Here is an 18,564-nt window from a genome sequence, read left to right as displayed (position 1 = left end):
AGCCGCTTAATCTATTTTTTATTATTTTATTATTTTTATATTATTTTTAATAATAATTTTATTTATTTATTTGATCTAAAATTTTATAAATATCATTTTGATTCATAGTTTTGGTGAAAATTACACTATATTAAGTTTATATATTCTATTTGTATGTTTTATACGGTCTTAAACATGAAAATGTATTAATGTTATACACAATTAAAGATTAACATGTTTTATAACATAGTATACAATCTAAAAATTCCACCTCGTATAATTTTCGATTAATCCTTGATTTTCTCTTTAGACACTAGGCCCAACCCGATCACCCGACTAGCGCTAGCGCGTTCCCGAACAGGCGCTATAACATAGGTTTTTTTTTGTAATTTTCTTTCTTCATCTATACATATTTAATTCTTCTAATATAATACATATTAATATATAGAACCAAGAAACATTTTTAAATTATCTATGTGTTATTTACGTATTTTTATTTTTAGAAAGTCTTTAAAATTTTAAATAATTTATAAGATTTTTTTTTCAATCACCACAGAATATAAAATGTATAATATCATTTAAAATCTATATATATATATATTATATTTTATTATAAAATAATATAAGGTTTTAGTAATAAACTCATCAACTAATATTGTAATATTGTAAACCATTAACTTTATAAACTGTTAATATATGTCATCCTTTGTCTATAATTTCGTATATGGATGAAAAGAGTTAAAAAGTTTAGTTGAGGGGTTTCATCACTAAAACCTCATAAAATAATTTGTAAAAGTTTTTGAAATTTGATAAAAGTTTATAAAATCACTAAATTGGAATTTGTTTTTAAAAAAAATATTTATAAAAACTTGTAATTGGTTATAAATTTTCATAAATAATATACAAGAAATTATAAAGGCATATAAATCATTTACATAGGCCTGTTAATCACTTAGAAAATATAATAAAACCAGCTGTAAGAGTTCAAAATAAAGAATAAGTGTTTTAAAAGTTTACAATTATCATTTATAAAATTTAAAATAATTTATTCTATTTTATAAAATATTTATAAAGACATATAAAATATTTGTAAGAGTTACAAAATAATGTATAAAGCTTATAAGGATTAATAAAATAATTTAGAAGGACTTATAAATCATTTCCAAAAGTGAAAAAAATGAAGTTGCGATGGTGAAGGCTTATAAAATCATTGATAAAGACTTTACCTTATCTGATCTAAGCCTTACATAATAAAAAATGGTACGAGAAAATGTTATCAGTAAAAGGAACAATTACTTAGCATAGATAACCAAATATCATCTGGTTCCAAGGATAATAACACTTACAGATTACAAGAAAATAATAATGGAGGATTAGTTTTAGTTATGGAGGACATGCACTATGATCCATGCAAGCATTGTACTAGTTCAAACCAAACAAATGATGTACTACAAAAATCAACTTAAGTTTTGTTGTAGCTACTAATGAGTTATTGTTTGGCTCAGTTTTAGGATATGTACGGCCTCAGTCCATAGTCTTTTGGTTATGTAAGGCTACTTAGCCCACTAGGCATTTGCTTGTACACTTTGTTTTCTCAACCTTTAAATAATATCTTTAAAAAAAATCCATAATCTTGTACTTGGTATTGTAAGACGGGTTAAAAATAGAGTATTCTGCTATGTTAAAGTTATATAGTTGGAAACATAAATGAATAGTATATTATCTTCAACATCTCTAGTTCCATGTGTTATGGTTTGTTTGTCATTTCTTTCAGCTGTTTTATTTTCTTATGGCGGTTGTAGCAAAAAAAATTACTAGCAGACAATTATTCTTTTCCACCCCAGATATAGCAAATGTAATTAAATATACTCTGGTTTCAAGGATAATATCATATAACAAGATTATAAGCAAATGACAATGTTGTTGTTTTGGTGAATGAGAAATGAGGAGTAATCAGAAGGCATTCTTCTTACCAATAAGCCATAGCCAACCCAAAGAAGTTCCTGCAACTATTCCTCCTATTAAGAAAACCACCAGCAAGTTCCCTAACGCATTCTTCTCCGGACCCTTCACAAAAATAAAACAAAATTTTATTTAACAAAGTCAGAACAAATATGAGACCGATTATCCATTGTTTTAGTCTCAAACACTGCTGTATTTGTTTTTGCGTTTGCGTTTAAATATTCAAACATAATGTTGTTAACATTAAAACCACACATTAACATTTGTTTTCTTGTAAATAAGCAAACGAAAATAAACAATCAAATCTTTCTCGATATACGAAAAATTCAAATAGCTTACATTGTAGCCTTTAGGAGCAGTGATGAGAATGCAAACATTGAAATGACCAGTCGTCAATCCCAATAAAGAAACGAGCATAATCATCCATCCTTGATCACCATACTTTGCAGTGAAGTAGAACGCCGGGATGAAGAGAAAACGTGACAAAACCGCAAGGGTGAGTCCTTTTCTGTTCTCAATCTTGAGCCATTCCACCAGCGGTGTGTACCTCCCAACCATGTTCCCACAATTATACATGGCTACTAGGACAAGCGCATACCAAGAGCCTAGCCCGTGTTGTCCCGTGTTCTCATATAAGAACCCCGGAAAAATGGATAATGATATAAGGTAGATGAGGGCTAGATTCACTGCATAGTCTATGTTTTGAACTAAGAGCTCTTTGTTGCTTAACCTTTGATTATTGGAAACATCATCAGTCTGCATAGAAAAGAATCAAGACAACTAAACAATGAATAAGGTGAAGAATCTTTCTAAAAAGAATCAAGAAACATATATTCATAAGAAATCTGAATTTACCGAATATGATTGATTTTGGATACCACCAGCAGCAAGATCAGCATTAACAGTTTTAGATCCTTCAGAGGCCGCTTTTCTTCGATAATAATTAACGATGGGGAGTTTCGGGAAAACATACGCGTAAAGAATCACGCAGAGAAACTGTATCAATGCTGAGATCGCTAAGAATATCACTGCAAAAACGATAAGAAAAACAAGTCTCTATAATAACACTTTGAAAACTTTATCATCAAATAGCATTCAATAGTAAAAGTTTTTGAAAATCTATATTATTATTTATGAAGTGATTTTGCTTATTTGTCATGTTCTCCATGATTTTAAGTAATTTTGTTTACTTGTCATGTTTTTATTAGATTTTACCTAAATCATTGATTTATTATTTGTTATTAGCTGAGTCATTAATATATTAATTTAAAATTATCTTTAATGAATCTTGTATATAATTAAAAACGAATGTTAATAATATTAAATTTCTATGTTATATTAAAAACAAATTTTAAACAATATCTTTACTGAATTTTATATATAATTAAAAATGAATTTTATTTTAATAGTATAAAGTTTATAATGTTATATGTTACATTAAATAATTGATTATAAAATAATATAATAGAATTATAAAAATTAGATTGTTCTTATATATATTATGTTGCTATCTGAAAACAATATTTTATTATAAAAGTTAAAAAAATTAAGATAAAAAAACAATTGATAATTAAATATTAGTCAAGCAAAAAAATTATATAAAGATATTTTCTATACTATTATTTATGAAGTGATTTTGCTGATTTTGCTGATTTTCATGCTTTTCATAGTTTTAGTTTATTTGCTTATTTGTCATGTTTCTATAATTTTAGGTAATTTTGGTTATTTATCATATGCTTGATAATTCTAATTAATAGTTTTACTTAATAAATATATAATGTTGCTAGATTATAATATATATTTAACCAATTGTTATCTTTTTGTTCACACGATAATATTATAAAACAAAACCTATTCATCTCTTTTAAATTATAGTTTAGTTTATATAATATTAAGTGACGTCATATTGCTTCGGATATCTTATGTATATTTTTTTATTATGTGATTCTTTCTGGTTTTGTTCATATTGAATTTTTTCAGTGGCTATGGAGATAGAAGAAGGATTATATTGTCTAGATAAATATATCCTCGTCAAAGTATAGTATTTTGAGCACTAATGAGGAAGAGGAAGGAGAAATAGTAGAGGAAGGGAAAGAAATTATTGAGGAGGAAGGTAATGTGGATGTGTTAGAGGAAATCTTGGAGGAAGATAAGATTGAGGATGGTTTGTTAGAAAAGAGTAGAGGGAAAAATAAAGTAGTGGGTCAACGGGGAAGGAAAAAAGGGCAGAAGGCTAAAGCTCGGGATGAAAATCCAGGGACTAAAAGGTCTTCTCGTCATCAAAACTAAGTATGGCTGGGTTCTTTTGGAATGTGCGCGGATTTAATAAGTTGTTGAAGCATTCCGTTGTAAAAGAATGGATCCGTGGAAGTGATATGTTGTTTGGGTGTGTGCTAGAAACAAGGGTGAAGGAAGGGAGAGCAGGGAAGATAATAAGTTCGGTTTTTAGTGATTGGTCAGTGATGGCAAATTACGAATACAGTCAGGGGGGGGAGGATTTGGCTACTCTGGAGAGACTCGGTGAGGATGACTCCGGTTTACAAGTCAGATCAGTTTATTACTTGCTCTGTGGGTTTGCAGAATGAAGATGACTTTTTCTGCACTTTCATATATGCTAGTAATGCGGTTGAAGAGAGGAAGGTGTTATGGGAAGATCTTCATGATCATCATTCTTCTCCGATGTTTCGAGGTAAAGAGTGGATGTTGATGGGAGATTTTAATGATATTTTGGAGGGTGAGGAAAGTTCGGGTTTTTCAAATCTTGGTAGGCGTCCAAGCGGGATGAGAGATTTCCAACGGATGGTCTTGCGGTGTGATCTATCAGACATGGGTTATCAAGGGCCACTTTATACATGGTGCAATAAAAGAGAGGAGGGAGTGATTTGCAAGAAGCTTGACAGAGTTCTGATGAATGGTGCTGCTCTGAATAGGTTTCAGAATGGTTTTGCAACGTTTGAGCCAGGGGGTTGCTCTGATCACCTGCGGTGTAAAATCCAGTTGAAGCCACCAGTGGAAAAGATAAAGAAGCCGTTTAAATATGTGAACGCAATTGGGAGTTTATCAGGTTTCCTACCTATGGTTCAGGAATACTGGGAATCGACTGAGGTTCTTTTCCATTCTACCTCTGCTATGTTTAGATTCTCAAAAAAGTTAAAGAACCTGAAACCTCTTATTCGTACGCTGGGAAGAGAAAAGCTAGGTAATCTTACAAAGCGAGCTCAGGAAGCCTATGAAGTTCTTTGTGAAAAGCAGAAGAATACTTTAGTTTTGGCTACGGATGTAAGTGTTCAAGAGGAGGCAGAAGCTTATGAGAAATGGATGTTTGTGGCTGGGTTAGAAGAAGATCATCTGAAACAAAAAGCCAAGTTGCATTGGTTGGAAGTGGGGGATCTCAACAACAAAACTTTTCATAACTCTATCCGAGCTAGAAGAGCACAAAATGCTATGAGAGAAATTCGCTGTCCTGATGGTAGGAGGGTTGTAACTCACGAGGAAATAAAAGGGGAGGCTGAAAGGCATTTCTCTGAGTTTCTGAACCAGTGTCCTGAAGATTATAAGGGTGTGTCTGTAGATGAACTAAAAGAGTTGTTGCAGTATAGATGTTCTGAAGAGGATGGTAGATACTTGGATGCGGAGGTAACTGGTGAGGAGATTCGCAAGGTTCTTTTCTCTATGCCTTCTCACAAATCACCAGGACCGGATGGATTTCCAAGTGAATTCTTCCGTACTGCTTGGCCAGTGGTGGGTCATGATTTCATTGTAGCTGTACAGTCAGTGTTCAAGTTTAGCTTTCTCCCGAAAGGTGTGAACTCTACAATTCTTGCTCTGGTTCCGAAGAAGGAAGACTCGTTGGAGATGAAGGATTTTAGGCCAATATCTTGTTGTAACGTCCTGTACAAGGTGGTTTCAAAGATACTGGCAATTAGATTGAAGAGAATTCTTCCCAAGATAATATCTGAGAACCAGTCTGCTTTCATTGAGGGGCGTCTATTGATGGAGAATGTTCTCTTGGCTTCTGAGTTAGTGAAGGACTATCATAAGGGTTCAGGTTCGCCGAGGGGAGTTATGAAGATTGATATTTCCAAGGCCTTTGACTCAGTACAATGGGACTTTGTTTTGAAGAGTTTAGAAGCTTTGGGAATTCCGGAGAAGTTCATTGGTCTGATCAAGCTCTGTATATCCACGGCTTCTTTTTCAGTACAAGTTAATGGGGATTTGGCTGGATATTTTCAAAGCTCAAGAGGGTTGCGCCAAGGGTGTTCTCTTTCTCCATACCTATTTGTTTTATGTATGAATGTGCTATCCAAAAAGATTGACAGTGCCGCAGCGGTAAGAGCTTTCAAGTATCATCCTCGCTGTAAGTCCCTAGCTCTTACTCACTTGTGTTTTGCGGATGATCTGATGATATTCGTGGAAGGATCAAAGGAGTCAGTCCAGGGAGCATTATCTGTCTTTGATCAGTTTTCTGAGTGGTCGGGTTTGAAGATTAGCATTGAAAAGTCTACGTTGTATCTTTCTGGGGTCTCTGAAGGGGAAGAGAGTAGAATATTGTCAAATTTTCCATTTGCGAAGGGTGAGCTCCCAGTCCGTTATCTGGGCCTGCCTTTGACTACCAAAGCTATGCGACAGCAAGATTACTTTCCTTTGGTGGAGAAGATTAGATGTCGGATTAGCACATGGACGAGTAGGTTTCTCTCTTATGCCGGGCGCTTGCAGTTGATCAAAGCTGTGATAATGAGTTTGGTAAATTTTTGGGCTTCAGTCTATCTACTTCCTAGTAAATGTATCCGGGATATTGAGCGAATTTGTGGAGCTTTTTTGTGGTCGGGTCCAGAACTGAAGTCTACCGGTGCTAAAGTGGCTTGGTCAACGGTTTGTTGGGAAAAAGAGGAGGGAGGTCTGGGCATAAGAGATCTTAAGGTGGTGAATAGAGTAAATGTCTTGAAAATCATTTGGAGGCTACTCACGGGATCATCTCTCTGGGGGAAATGGATAAGGAGTAACCTATTAAAGCAAAAGAATTTCTGGGAGATCAAGGAGGATACGCAGATGGGGTCTTGGATGTGGAGAAAGATGATCAAAATGAGAGGAGTTGCAAGGAGGTTTCATAAAAAAGACTTGGGGAATGGAAGGAATACTTCTTTTTGGTTTGATCATTGGTCTGAGAAGGGAGTTTTAATTACACTATTGGGGGAAAGAGGTATTGTAGATATGGGCATTAAACGTTAAGCCACAGTAGCAGAAGCTATTATGAGAGATAAAAGGAGGAGAAGTTATCGTTCTTTGGCTCTTAGGGAAATTGAGGCAGAAATGGAGACTGTTCGGAGGAAGCTACGAGTGGAGAATGAGGATGTAAATATGTGGAGGGATGGGTCGGGGTATAGGAAAAAATTCTCAACACATGCTACTTGGATGTTGCTTCGTTCGCAAAAGGAGAGGTGCAGTTGGGCTAGGAGTATTTGGTTCTCTAAGGCAACTCCTAAGTATGCGTTTGTTTCATGGCTGGCTGCTCGAAACAGACTCTCAACAATGGACAGAATCGTTCAGTGGGATCCTGGTGCGGACACAACTTGTGTGCTTTGTAAAAGGGATTTGGAGTCTAGGAACCATTTATTTTTTGAATGTTCCTTCTCTAATCAGCTGTGGGAGCAGTTAACTAAGGGGATTCTGGCTGGTGATTACACAAATGTTTGGTCGAGAATTTTTGAGACCATATCGGATGAGGGAATGGAAAGGAAGAAGAGGTTTTGTCTGTGCTATGCTTTGCAAATTGCTGTGCATACTTTGTGGAGGGAGAGGAATAGGATCAAACATGAAGAGAAGCCTACTCCTATTGAAGCTATTATAAAAATGGTGGACAAAGGTATAAGAAACAAGCTGAGCATTATGAGGGCCAAAAGAGTGAAAGGGTGGGAAAGTGGTTTGCAGTTTTGGTTTAGTACTAGAATTTAAAAAATTTTCTAAGGTTGGAGGTTTTAGTAGGCTTATCTCAATTTAAAGGTATACACTTGATGTAAGAAGGGTTTTTTGATGAATAAATTTAGCATTCATTCCAAAAAAAAAAAAATAAATATAATTGTATTCTCTTATGTTTTTTTGACTTGAGTTTCTTTTAGTTTGTAGCATCACTATTTTGTTATATGAATTTTTGGACTTTGGGCTTCGGCTGTCCAAGAACAAAAAAAAGAAGTAGATCTAAAATCAAGGAGCATAAAAGACGTAGAAGATGTACAGTGTACATGTAAGTTCTTGGTCTTATGGACGTTATTTTTGTGAATCCTGAGTAAATAAAAATGTATGAACTCAAAATTAAAACAAGGCATGAACTTTTTTACAAATGGGTTGGTTATGGTAGTGATACAAATTTATAGATTGTATTAGTAGTTAATTAAACAAATATACTCTAATATAAAATTGTGATACTATTAGTTTCAAATTGATATTTTTTTATCTGAACTATCACATTAAAAATAGAGTAATTAGAGTCATTCTACATTTAATGAATAATTATCTTTATTTATAATGCTTAATAATTAGATAATTATATTTATTCATAATATAGATAATTATATATTCATATACAACAATAAAATCACCCAAAAATAAAAGGTAAGCTTACATAAATAATAATCGAGTAAAGGAAAATTTAATTATATATTATCATTATCTAAAAAATATTAATTAACCTGTTATTATCCAAAATCAATAAAATCTGATATATATAATTGTAGTTACAAACAGTAATCTTATCAGTTTTTAGTATAAAAATGTTTAGACAAAAAAATATTATATCATATAGTTTCATTATGATGAAAATAGGTTTCTATGAAAGATATACTTAAATGTGACATATAAAATTTGGTGATAAGATTAAGGTCGTTGAAGATTTTTCTAAAATATAGTTGAAAGCAATACAATTGAAAAAGTGATGATTTTTAAATAAATAATGTATGTTCAAATTTTATAAAAAATGCTTATGCCCGCATATGCGGGCTCAACACCTAGTATCGTTATTTGACAAGAAAAAAATTACTCCTAAACTCTAATCACATTCCTATCCTCTAAATACTAAACACGAAATCCAAATAAAATTTTAAAAGTTTTTTTTTAACTTTTAATAAATATTATTTTAGAAATTGTTTCCTTTGTGTACTATTTTTGAAGAAAAAATATGTTCTCGTTCTAGGGTATGGTATTTCTCAAAAAAAAAACGCAAAACAAGAATTGAAATTCGTAAAGACTTGGAAATTCTCATATGGTTTTCAAAAATGTTAAAACTCACTTGCTCCTTTGCGTAAACCGTCGTTTGAGTTTTCAAAGGCTGCTTTAGTCATTAGCCTAAAAGCTGAGGTTAGAGCACCAGCTGCACCCATACCAGCAACGAATGACTACAAAGAAAAAAGAAGATGCGCCCTTTCTCAAAAAAAAAAAAAACAAGAAGATGCATCTCTAGTAATATTTGTTTAACCTAAAAGAAGATCTTAAAATACGTTACAAATACCTGGATTAGTTCAGGGCACATCAAAGACAAATCACCAATCATTCCCCCATGAACGGTAGCTTCTGCGAGGCCAAAAGAAGCAACAATTGCGCATAAACCAATATAAGGTCCGATTCCACCACGTCCTCTTGTAGTCAAATCCAACTGTTTTTAAGTTTATTAGAAATCTTGAGGCCATAATCAAGATCAAGTTTCTTTATTGTAAGATAAAAAGAGACATAATTAAGGTTTTTACTTACAACTATTAGCAATAACGTGGATATTGTGAATATAATGTAACCGATCAGGTTACGTTTCCGGGTATTTATTTTTGATTCGTGGTATGCAAGAATCACAATCGTTCCAAGTGCAAACGGCTGGTATACAACTGTTAGCACCCTTGAAGGATGATAATCCTACAAAGAAACATAAAAAAAATCAACTTTTTTTTTCCTAAGATAACTAAAACAATTAACTAAATAGAAACCGAACCGGGAAAACATGGTAGTAGTAGTCTGCGATAGTGAGCATACTGTTCCAAGAAGCGAGACATCCGATTCCAAGAATACAACATATGACCTTTGCTTGAAACTTCCCCTATTTATTTTTTATAAAATTTTAATAAATAAAAAAAAAGCAAGAATTTTGGGTTTTACGATTAAAAACAATGAAAGATCTTTGGATCTGAGTTTCGTGTGTTGTGGAAACTTACCTCGAACTTCTGAGGAGCTTGATTCTCGTATCCGTCGGCCATTTCAAAACAACATAAACCCTGTTTCAAGATTCAATTCTTTTTTTAACTAAGTTTCAAGATTCAAATATTGCCTTTACCAGAAAAAAAGAAGAAGATTCAAGTATTGGATTCAACTCAAGATACTTTTTATTTATTTTTTAGGTGAGAAAAAAGCTTTCATGGATGTTGGAACCTTGCAAAACGTTTTGAGGATTGTGCAGAGTCAACGGGTTTGTTGATTCTATTACGATCAAAGCTTTCATGTAAAATCAAAACAAGATTCTTATAACGTGGAGATGAGCGAGTTGAACGATTGCTTGAGACAGGGCCGGCTCAAGAAAATTATGGGCCCCTGGGCAAAATAGTTTTTCAAAAAAAAATTTACATATACTCTATGGATAACATAAAAATTTTGGGCCCCTTTTAAAATTTTTTTTTTGAAAATCAGGCCCCATATTAACACTAATTATGCAAAAAAAAAATTGGGCCCTGGGCCCACGCCCCCCTTGCCCCTATGCCTCAGCCGGCCCTGGCTTGAGATCATCTGAATCCCATATTAAAGAAATCTAGTGTTTGGAACTTTCTGCTATCCACATGAAAGCAAAACTGAACTATAACACCCTGTGTCTAAAGTTAGTGGGCATTTAACGCCCGCTCACTTGATCTATAGGTTTTATATGTATGACAGACGCTCCGTTAATTTTCTGTTAATTTTTAGACTAGAAAGACTTGTTTATTGGTTCTACTACATAACTTTTCTTTGTACTTTGGTTTCATTAACACGATATCGTGTATCATTTTAATGTATCAATCATTCTTCTAATACTCTAATTCAATCACGATTAATTCTTGAGTTCTTCCTAGATATATGTGACCTAAAGTGTCTCTTGTGCCCATGCTTGGCCCGTCGTATTGTGATACCAAAAGCAACTTGTTGAACATGTCTCTTTGGTGCCATGTCCAATCAGTCATTGTAATTCCTAAATAATGTTTTAGTTAAAAGTCAAAAAAAGTTTCAACCCTTTCACCTTGAAAGAATTAAGAAGAATGTTAACTACTAACAAGTAACATCAAACGGTGTTTTCACCGCTTTGCTGGGACAAACTTGCACCCAAAAAAAAACATCACAACAAACTTTCTAAAATTAATGCTTTCGAAATTCCTAATATTTTCTGCCACCTAAACTATAGCTTCACCAAACCGGCCTTAATGGTGCCAAAGCTCATATATATCTTTGATTCCTTTTTATTTTCCCTTTCTATTATTTCTTTCGCAACAATTAAATAAATGATTTCCAAGGTTAAAAAAGAAGAAGAACAAGGCCATGTCTATCGTAAAGGTGGAGACCACAGATTTGCGAGTAAATGAGTAATGGCCAAAAAAGTGGAAATCGCAGATCTGCATTGAAAGACATATATTTATAAAGCTCTAATATTTTTTAAAAAATGTATATATATATATATATATATTCTTAAGGATGTAGTAACATTTTATTAGATTGCAATCTTAGAAAATCGGTATAAATATTTTAGTTATTTTATTTTAGAAATAGTTAACTATTTAGTTGAATTAATTAAATAATTAACAAAAGCTGTTAGACGACATATTAAGATTCATAATTAATACAAAAATTCAAATTTTTATACTATTATATCTAAGTTATGCTATTATTTAATAGTATTTATTCACTTTAATTTCTGATAATTTCATATATATTGAGAAAATGATAATACAAAATTTTATCAATAAGAACTATCTACTTTAACTAAAACTGATTGTTGTCTGCTTTCTTTTTTCTTATGACTAAGTAATTCTGTCATACTTCATATATGGATCTAAATATTTATAAAATAATTAAATTATAGTGCTTAATATTCACTTTATTTTTGTATAAATTTTAAATCGTTTTGTAATTTATATGAACAAAAATAATCTGAAGATTTTGTAAAATATAACTATTTTAATTAGATATGTGGTTTTCAGTATAATAATTGGGATCAGTTCAATTATGTTTTGTACATTAGGGTTGCATCTATTTTTTCTAACTGAACCATAAATTTTAATTATAATTAAATTAAAATCATATTATTTTTAATTGCTTTTAATTTGGTTATCCTCATAACTTTGTAAATATTTTTTTATAAAATTATACATAATTTCATATATATTATTTTAGAAAAAGTAGAAATTCAAATGTTAATGATTTTGAAGTTGCATTAGCATACATAATATTAAGTAATATTTTAAAACCCCATGCGCACAAATAGATCACCAAGGCACACTTTTCTGTGCGTTTAAGGCGCTTTAGAACAAAAGCCAAAGGCGCGCGCCTTCTTCTAAAACATAACCTCGCTCTAGAGGACCGAAGTGTTTGGGTCTACGTTTTGATGTGCTATGACGGAGAAAAGACACTTTTTAAAACTCATGGAAGCACACACAGAACGCCATTTTCATTGCTGATTGTACTTACATAAATTAATACTTTTAACAACGTCAGATCCTTGAGAAGCAAACAACAATAACAGAAGTAAAAGGATCATCTACCACGTCAACAATCCAAATCAAACTTCTTTCACACTCTACTGGTTTGATAAGTAATCAGAAGGCATTATTCTTACCAATAAGCCATAGCCAACCCAAAGAAGTTCCTACAACTATACCTCCTGTTACAAAAACCACCAGCAAGTTCCCTAATGCATTTTTCTCTGGACCCTTCACAAAAATAAAAAGGAAAATTTCTTTTAACAAAATCAGAACGAATCCGTAATCTTTATTTAATAAAAAAAAATAGATTACCTTGTAGTCTTTAGGAGCAATGATTAGAATGCAAACATTAATATGTCCAGTTGTCCATCCCAAAAAAGTAACAAGCATAATCATCCATCCTTGATCACCATACTTCGCAGTGAAGTAAAACGCTGGGATGAGGAGAAAACGTGACAAAGTTGCAATGGTGATCCATTTTCTATTCTCAAACATGAGCCATTTCACCAGCGGCGTGTACCTCCCGATCAAATTCCCACAGTTGTACATAGCTACTAGGACAAGCGCGTACCAAGAGCCTAGCCCGTGTTGTCCCGTGTTTTCATATAAGAACCCCGGAAAAATGGATAACGACAAAATGTAGGTGAGGGATAGATTCATTGCATAGTCTATATTTTGATGCAATATCTCTTTCTTGTTTAGCCTTTGATAACTGGAAACATCATCAGTCTGCATAAAAGAATCAAGAAAATAATCCATGAGTAGTGAAGAATCTTTCTAATAAAAAAGTTCAGAAAAATGAATCAAGAACTTTTGAGGAATCTGAGTTTACCAAATATGATGGACTTTTAATACCAGCAGCAGCAAGATCAGCAGTAACAGTTTTTGATCCTTCAGAAGCGGCTTTTCTTCGATAATACTTAACAATGGGAAGTTTCGGGAAAACATATGCGTAAAGCATCACGCAGAGAAACTGTATCAATGCTGAGATTGTTAAGAATATCACTGCAAAAAGGGAAATAAAAACAAGAAATGAAGTTCGCAAACACTTGGAAACTCTTATATGATTTTCAAAAATGTTAAACTCACATGCTCCCTTCCGTAAACCGCCGTTTGAGTTCTCAAAGGCTGCTTTAGTCATTAACCTAAAAGCTGAGGTTAGAGCACCAGCTACACCCAGACCAGCCATGTATGACTACAAAGAAGCAAGAAGATGTATCCCTAGTAAACTTTGTTTAATCGAGACCGAGATCTTGTCATACGTTCCAAATGTAAAGAAACTTTGATAGTCCTTAGCCTACCTCAAGACCGTAATACGCCGAGAACCCGAGAAAATAATACTCTCTAATATGAGAAAAATATGAAAGAACTCTTGAAAATACTTTTTTTTTTAAATGTTAAAAGCTCTTGAACAATACTTATAGAACTTATGACAATTTCTTTATTTGAACTTGTTTTTATTTACTTGTTTACCTTCATGTACATGTTCCAAATGAATTAGGAAAAAGCTATTTATAGATTCTAAAAGTACAAAATATCTTGTAAAAAATTTATCTTAATCTCTAAAAATTTCTAGCATAATATCTTGATGTTTTAATTTTAAAAAAATTCTCTAGAACTTTTTGATGAGGTGGCGAAAATTTAAAATATTTCTAGAAAAATTCTAGAGCTTGGGGTTGGTTCAATAGTGAACTATTAGGCTATGAACCCAAAATAAGATTTATCTAAACTACCTGGATTAGTTCAGGGCACATCAAAGATAAATCACCGATCATTCCTCCTTGAACGGTAGCATCTGCGAGGCCTAAAGAAGCAACGATTGTGCATAGACCGAGATACGGTTCGATTCCACCACGTCCTTTTGTTGCCAAGTCCAACTGTTTTTAAGTTAATAAGAGTCTTCAGTCCATAATCAAGATCCAGTTTCTTTATTGTAAGATAAAAAAAGAGACATTGGGTTTTGACTTACAACTATTAGCAATAACGAGGAAATTGTGAATATAGTGTAACCAATCATGTTCCGTTTCCGGGTATTGATTTTCGATTCGTGATATGCAAGAATCACAACTGTTACAAGCGCAAACGGCTGGTATACAAGTGTTAGTACCCTTGAAGGATGATAATTCTACAAACAACATACAAGTTTTCAACCAAAACAAAACATTAGATTTCAACTTTTTCTTAATCAAAACAGAACTTAACCGTACGGAGACAGAAACGAACCGGGAAAACATGGTAATAGTAGTCTGCAATAGTGAGCAGACTGTTCCAAGCAACGAGACCTCCGATTCCAAGAATACAACATATAACCTTTGCTTGAAACTTCCCCTGTTTTGTATTAAAATTAAAATAAGATTCAGACAACAACTTTTTGTTTGAAGATATTATAACAAGAATATTGGGTTTTACATTTAGAAAACAATGAAACATCTTTGGATCTTAGGTTTGGGTGCTGCGGAAACATACCTGTAGCGTCTCAGGAGCTTGGTTCTCGTATCTATCCGCCATTTTCAGATTGTTTCAGATTGCTCAAAAGAACATATAATAAACCCTGTTTCAAGATTTACGTATTGTTTCGAACTTAAGATGATGTTTTATTCATTTTCTGGGTGAGCACATGCTTTCATGGATGTTGGAACTTGGCAAAAGCTTTTAACGATTTTATAGTCAACACATTTGTTGATAGCTGTCAGGTAAAATCAAAACAAGATTTTCATAACGTGGAGATGAGTGTTGAACGATCGCTTGAGATAGACTGAATCTCAAAATATTAAAAAAATCCAAAGTTTGATAGTTTTTTTTAACAGTCCATCTGAAAGCTAAACTTTCCCCCGAGAATAATGAGTATCGTACGTTTGACTGCATATTTTAAACAAAATTATCACATGTTTGTGAAAGAGAAAATACAATCTTAAATTGTCTTATTGATCACCCATCGATTCATATACATTACATCATAAGCCTTAGAAAAAATATTCACACAATGCGATATATGATAACTATATTATATGATATTTACATACTCCTTCCTCTCACATAATGAGATACACGATGACTATATTATACGATATTTATATGCTCAAAATTGGATTTTGACGTGTTGGTGTAATGATACAGAGAAAGTGTTAGTTGATATGATTTTTTTGGAGTTTGGATCGTGCATGTTGATAAGGTTCTTTGGAATTTGGTTCGTGCATGTTTAAGAATATGGAGTTTAATATGTTGTTGTTGTGTGTTACACATGATGGTGTTCGTGTACCAAATCAAATCTAGGTGGAAAGAAAGAGAACTAAAACGCGTGTGACGTGGAGAGTTCTCATTGGAAAGGTCTTGTTGGATGTGATTAACAAATTAGAAGATTCTCATATCACGAATTGGAAAATTTAATGATAATACTTTTTTAGAAAAAAATATATTGCATAATAAGAAAGATTGGTGACATTTTTATTAGGGAAAATTGGAAAAATAGGACATTCTCAACTTAGATTTGTCTCAATGGGATTTTTAGAAGATTATTTAGGAAAATAGGATTTTAACTCTTGTAAATACCATAATACCCTTAAAATAAACCAATTAATATGAATTATAATTATAACAATGATTTTTCGTAATTGATTAGTATTAAAAATAAAAAAAGGAAAAAAAAGATACGGTCGAGGTAAAACCCGTAAAGTTGCCCTAATTTTTTTTAATCTTCTTTTCTCTGCCGTAGCTCTTGACTTCATTCATGGCGATTTAGGGTTCTTGGAAAATCATTGTTCTTCATCGATGTTTCGTCAGATGGTTAGTCTTTAATCTCGTTTTCGTCATCCTCCTCTTCGTTCTCACATACGAAAAAACGAAATCGTACGAGTTTCGACGGTTCATTACGAAATAAAAGTGTTCTTAGATTAATAAGTTCTTGAGTTAAGACACTTAATAGTTTTAAGTGTGTTTGAATCTTGAATTATAATCATCGCAGGAGCCGAGAGTTCCTCTGGCAAGGACACACTGTTCACGCCACAAAAGAAGACGCAGATAAAGAGGTAACACTAGTTTTTTTTTCTTCGTGATCTAAACCTTAAACATTTATATACTTGAAAAACATGTTAATTTCTGTGTTTAATTTTTTTAGGTTCTTGAGGCTTTGGACCATTACCGTCACATTTATGAAGAGTATTTTGCAGTCCCAGTTGTAAAAGGTATGAAGAGTGAGAAGAAGTTTGCAGGTGCACGTTATACCACAAGCGTTGAGGTAAAAATTACATTTAAAAACTTGGACTGATGTATTTATAAGTTGTCATGTAGTCTCTTTATTTACAAATCAGTAAATGCGATTATGTTTTAGGCTTTCATACCAGAAACTGGTCGTGGTATACAAGGTGCAAAGATGTTTGACATCACATTCACAAATAAAGAAGGAAAAAGTAAAAGGTGTGGCGAATTCTTGGGCTTATAGTGCCATAACGGTAAGAAAATCTTGAAAATCTTTTTTTAGTTTTGTATAAAAGTATTTGTGCTTGCTCATATGAAACTTACTATTGAAGTTTCTAACATTTGTTTTGAAGATTGGAGTGATGATATTGACTTATGGAGATGACAAAGGATTGGTGAATCCCCCTAACGTTGCACCAATCCAAGTCAGACTCAGTGAGGAAGGAAATGGTCTTGATGTCTGTGATAGCTAACCAAGATTGAGCTTAACCGAAGTCTGTGATAGCTTTGATCCAAGGGTCTTGATGTGATCAAGCAAGCTCAATCTGGAACACAAAGACAGCTATGAAATTTAAATCCGGCGTTTTGCAACAGCTTGATTACACTCTTGTCCAGTCCCAAGCTTTTGTTTTTACTCCTACCATGTAGTGTTAGCTCATTGCAGTTCACTTTTTTTTTTCCATAGCATATTGTTTAAGTTGTTTGCATGAAGTTGATCTTGAATGTTTGTCTTGCTTTTCTTGTTGGCATGAAGTTGTTTGACGTCTTCACACAATACATAAATTTCATAAATAATACGATACATGGCATACATTATATTCCAAGAAACAGAAACAAACAAGAAAATGGTAAAACTGGACAATAAAGGTAAGCAAGTGGCAACATTTAGTAGTCATCACTTACATAAACTCTCACCGTTAATTTTGTAGAGTAAAGAGGCATACAATCTCGGTATTTATGGGTAAGAGAATGATATAATAAACAAGACAAAATAACATAGATTAGAACCATGTTGTACTGATAGAGAAAAGAGGTGATTTTATGGATGAAGAAGAGAGAAACACAAACAAAGAGAAAAAGATCGTGGGAGGAGGAGGAGGAGGAGAAGAACGTGGATAAAATATTTTCAAATATATTTTGAGAGATTTATGTTAGATTTAGTTTAGAATTAGAAAACTTCTTTAACTGAATATGAAAGTTTCCATATTTTCACGGTTTGCCTAGAATATGTACACTACCTAAGCAGAACACCGTATAGTAGGTGAAAAATGTATTCTTCATGTAGGCGTCATATAAGGTAAAAGGCAGAACAAGTTATGTCTCGTAATATAACTGACATATATCATTGAGTTGTGGCTATATATCGTTATCGAGCTGTAGGTATACCGAATACATCTTTCTTGATTATAACGTAACTGATTCTATCTTTGCTAGAATATACAAGAAAAGTTAGTTTACGGTATATACCCTTGATATATCTATGTTTAAAACTTAGAATCAGACATATAAACTAGGTAGATTACCAGAATGAGTATTCTAATTGTAGCTAGAAGATAAAATAAAATATGATTTCAATTTTTTTTTTTTTAAAGTTTAAACATATATATTGTCATACTTATGTTTCCAACAGTTTTCATATTTTTTTACATTTTTAAAATTCAATTTACTATTTTTCCCATTAAAAAAGGGTAAAACATGTCCAGAATTACCAAAAGTATGAGAAGTCTTATTG

General features: G+C 32.7%; 2 protein-coding genes and 1 long non-coding RNA gene across 3 annotated transcripts; 1 reads left to right on the top strand and 2 right to left on the bottom strand.

The window, feature by feature from the left end:
• Positions 1-462: 462 nt before the first annotated feature.
• On the bottom strand, positions 463-12,295 carry LOC103839772 (equilibrative nucleotide transporter 3). The gene is made up of 9 exons (XM_009116260.3): positions 10,348-12,295; positions 10,134-10,193; positions 9,914-10,018; positions 9,682-9,837; positions 9,443-9,586; positions 9,224-9,329; positions 2,797-2,969; positions 2,281-2,697; positions 463-2,046 (listed from the first exon to the last, which is right to left on the bottom strand). Exons 2-9 carry the CDS (start codon positions 10,173-10,175, stop codon positions 1,933-1,935), a joined length of 1,257 nt encoding a protein of 418 aa, XP_009114508.1. The 5' UTR covers positions 10,176-10,193; positions 10,348-12,295; the 3' UTR covers positions 463-1,932.
• A 289-nt stretch (positions 12,296-12,584) lies between these two features.
• On the bottom strand, positions 12,585-15,867 carry LOC103839771 (equilibrative nucleotide transporter 3-like). Its single transcript, XM_009116257.3, has 8 exons — positions 15,105-15,867; positions 14,862-14,966; positions 14,608-14,763; positions 14,372-14,515; positions 13,728-13,833; positions 13,471-13,643; positions 12,951-13,367; positions 12,585-12,866 (listed from the first exon to the last, which is right to left on the bottom strand). The coding sequence occupies exons 1-8, from the start codon at positions 15,144-15,146 to the stop codon at positions 12,753-12,755; spliced, it is 1,257 nt and encodes a 418-aa protein (XP_009114505.1). The 5' UTR covers positions 15,147-15,867; the 3' UTR covers positions 12,585-12,752.
• A 1,093-nt stretch (positions 15,868-16,960) lies between these two features.
• LOC103839769 lies at positions 16,961-18,415 on the top strand. Its single transcript, XR_004451646.1, has 2 exons — positions 16,961-17,086; positions 17,186-18,415. It is a non-coding gene; the product is annotated as an uncharacterized LOC103839769 (long non-coding RNA).
• Positions 18,416-18,564: the final 149 nt, after the last annotated feature.

The sequence above is a fragment of the Brassica rapa genome, chromosome A09 (genome assembly GCF_000309985.2).
Source record: "Brassica rapa cultivar Chiifu-401-42 chromosome A09, CAAS_Brap_v3.01, whole genome shotgun sequence".
In the NCBI taxonomy this organism is placed as follows: domain Eukaryota; kingdom Viridiplantae; phylum Streptophyta; class Magnoliopsida; order Brassicales; family Brassicaceae; genus Brassica; species Brassica rapa.
The sequence above is the reverse complement of the archived record's forward strand: the minus strand, read 5'-3'. Positions and strand labels throughout refer to the sequence as shown.